General features: G+C 43.8%; 1 protein-coding gene across 1 annotated transcript; it reads left to right on the top strand.

Moving 5' to 3' along the window:
• Positions 1 to 402: 402 nt before the first annotated feature.
• LOC150016467 (small ribosomal subunit protein eS4, X isoform) lies at positions 403 to 1,283 on the top strand. The gene has a single exon (XM_090271992.1). The coding sequence runs from the start codon at positions 441 to 443 to the stop codon at positions 1,230 to 1,232; it is 792 nt and encodes a 263-aa protein (XP_090128118.1). The 5' UTR covers positions 403 to 440; the 3' UTR covers positions 1,233 to 1,283.
• Positions 1,284 to 1,731: the final 448 nt, after the last annotated feature.

Genomic DNA, 1,731 nt, shown 5'->3' with positions numbered 1-1,731 from the left:
ATGCTAAAATGCTATTGTAATTGTAAATAAGTAGTTCTAATAAAACTAGTAGAGAAAAATCTTCCTCATTGATTACAGTGGATTACTCAAAATTTTGAGGCTGCTTTCTAAAAGGCTTATGTGTTCATTATCAGTAAAAATTATCTTTCATTCCAAGTTTTAATGACCTTGGCTGGCAAAGCCATCCTGATCTTTTCACTCAGAATTTCAACTGACTGAAACTGTACTGTGTAGGGGACTGTTCTATGTGGTTTCGAGAATTGTAGCCCAAGCCGCAAGGCAGGCTCCTAAGAGCCTTGTAAGACTCAGCTGGAACACCAGGAAGGCCAGAGGCAGGCATGACTCAAAGGCCACTCAGAATGTTCCCATGGCGCAGCCTCCTACCCTTTTTTCTTTGTGCACCGGAAAGAGGCGGTCCTCTTTCTGTGCTTAGCGCAGCCATGGCTCGTGGTCCCAAGAAGCATCTGAAGCGTGTAGCAGCTCCAAAGCATTGGATGCTGGATAAACTGACTGGTGTGTTTGCTCCTCGGCCATCTACCGGTCCCCACAAGCTGAGAGAATGTCTCCCTCTCATCATTTTCTTAAGGAACAGACTTAAATATGCCCTAACAGGAGACGAAGTAAAGAAGATCTGCATGCAGCAGTTCATTAAGATTGATGGCAAGGTCCGAACTGATATAACCTACCCTGCTGGTTTTATGGATGTGATCAGCATTGACAAGACCGGAGAGAATTTCCGTCTGATCTATGACACCAAGGGTCGCTTTGCTGTTCATCGTATTACACCTGAGGAGGCCAAGTACAAGTTGTGCAAAGTGAGGAAGATCTTTGTGGGCACAAAAGGAATCCCTCACCTGGTAACACATGATGCTCGCACCATCCGCTACCCTGATCCCCTCATCAAGGTCAACGACACCATTCAGATTGATTTGGAGACTGGCAAAATTACTGATTTCATCAAGTTTGATACTGGTAACCTGTGTATGGTGACTGGAGGTGCCAACCTGGGAAGAATTGGTGTGATTACCAACAGAGAGAGACACCCTGGGTCCTTTGACGTCGTTCACGTGAAAGATGCTAATGGCAACAGCTTTGCCACCCGGCTCTCCAACATTTTTGTTATTGGCAAAGGCAACAAACCATGGATTTCCCTTCCCCGTGGAAAGGGTATCCGCCTCACCATTGCTGAAGAGAGAGACAAGAGACTGGCTGCCAAACAGAGCAGTGGATGAAATGAGCTCTAGGTGATGCGATTGGAAGTCTTTGTACTTAATTAAAGCTAATACAACATGAAAAAAAAAAAAAAAGAATGTTCCCATGGGAACTGGATTTAAAGAATGCAATTATGCATTAGAGCTTCCTCTGCTTTTCTTATCTCTTAGTTAACTATAAACAGTGTGTAGCAAAAAATGTATGAAGCCTTGCACCTGATGTCAGTATGACATCAGGATGTTTAATAGACCCTGACACAGACTGGTCACTGTGTTCTTTGCATTGATATCTGTAATCAGTAACTGTCAACTGTAACCCAAGTGTCTGAAAGCTAACAGACGATTTATGAATCTTGATCTTGTATCTCCTGAATCCCCTCCTCAATAAAGGGATCTAGGAGAAAACATTCAACACTCTTCTCCACTACAGAGATTTGCCACCTCTCCTCCTCCCAGACAAAACAGTGTCTGGGTAATTTTGTTCTCTCTCATCCATGATCCTAAAACCTCGGCTGGACAG

Source organism: Furipterus horrens, unplaced genomic scaffold, assembly GCF_987537825.1.
Source record: "Furipterus horrens unplaced genomic scaffold, mFurHor1.1.pri manual_scaffold_3, whole genome shotgun sequence".
Taxonomy (NCBI): Eukaryota; Metazoa; Chordata; class Mammalia; order Chiroptera; family Furipteridae; genus Furipterus; species Furipterus horrens.
The sequence above is the reverse complement of the archived record's forward strand: the minus strand, read 5'-3'. Positions and strand labels throughout refer to the sequence as shown.

Coding starts and splice junctions, on each gene's coding strand:
- LOC150016467 (XM_090271992.1), top strand. CDS start 441: ATGGCTCGTGGTCCCAAGAAGCATCTGAAGCGTGTAGCAGCTCCAAAG.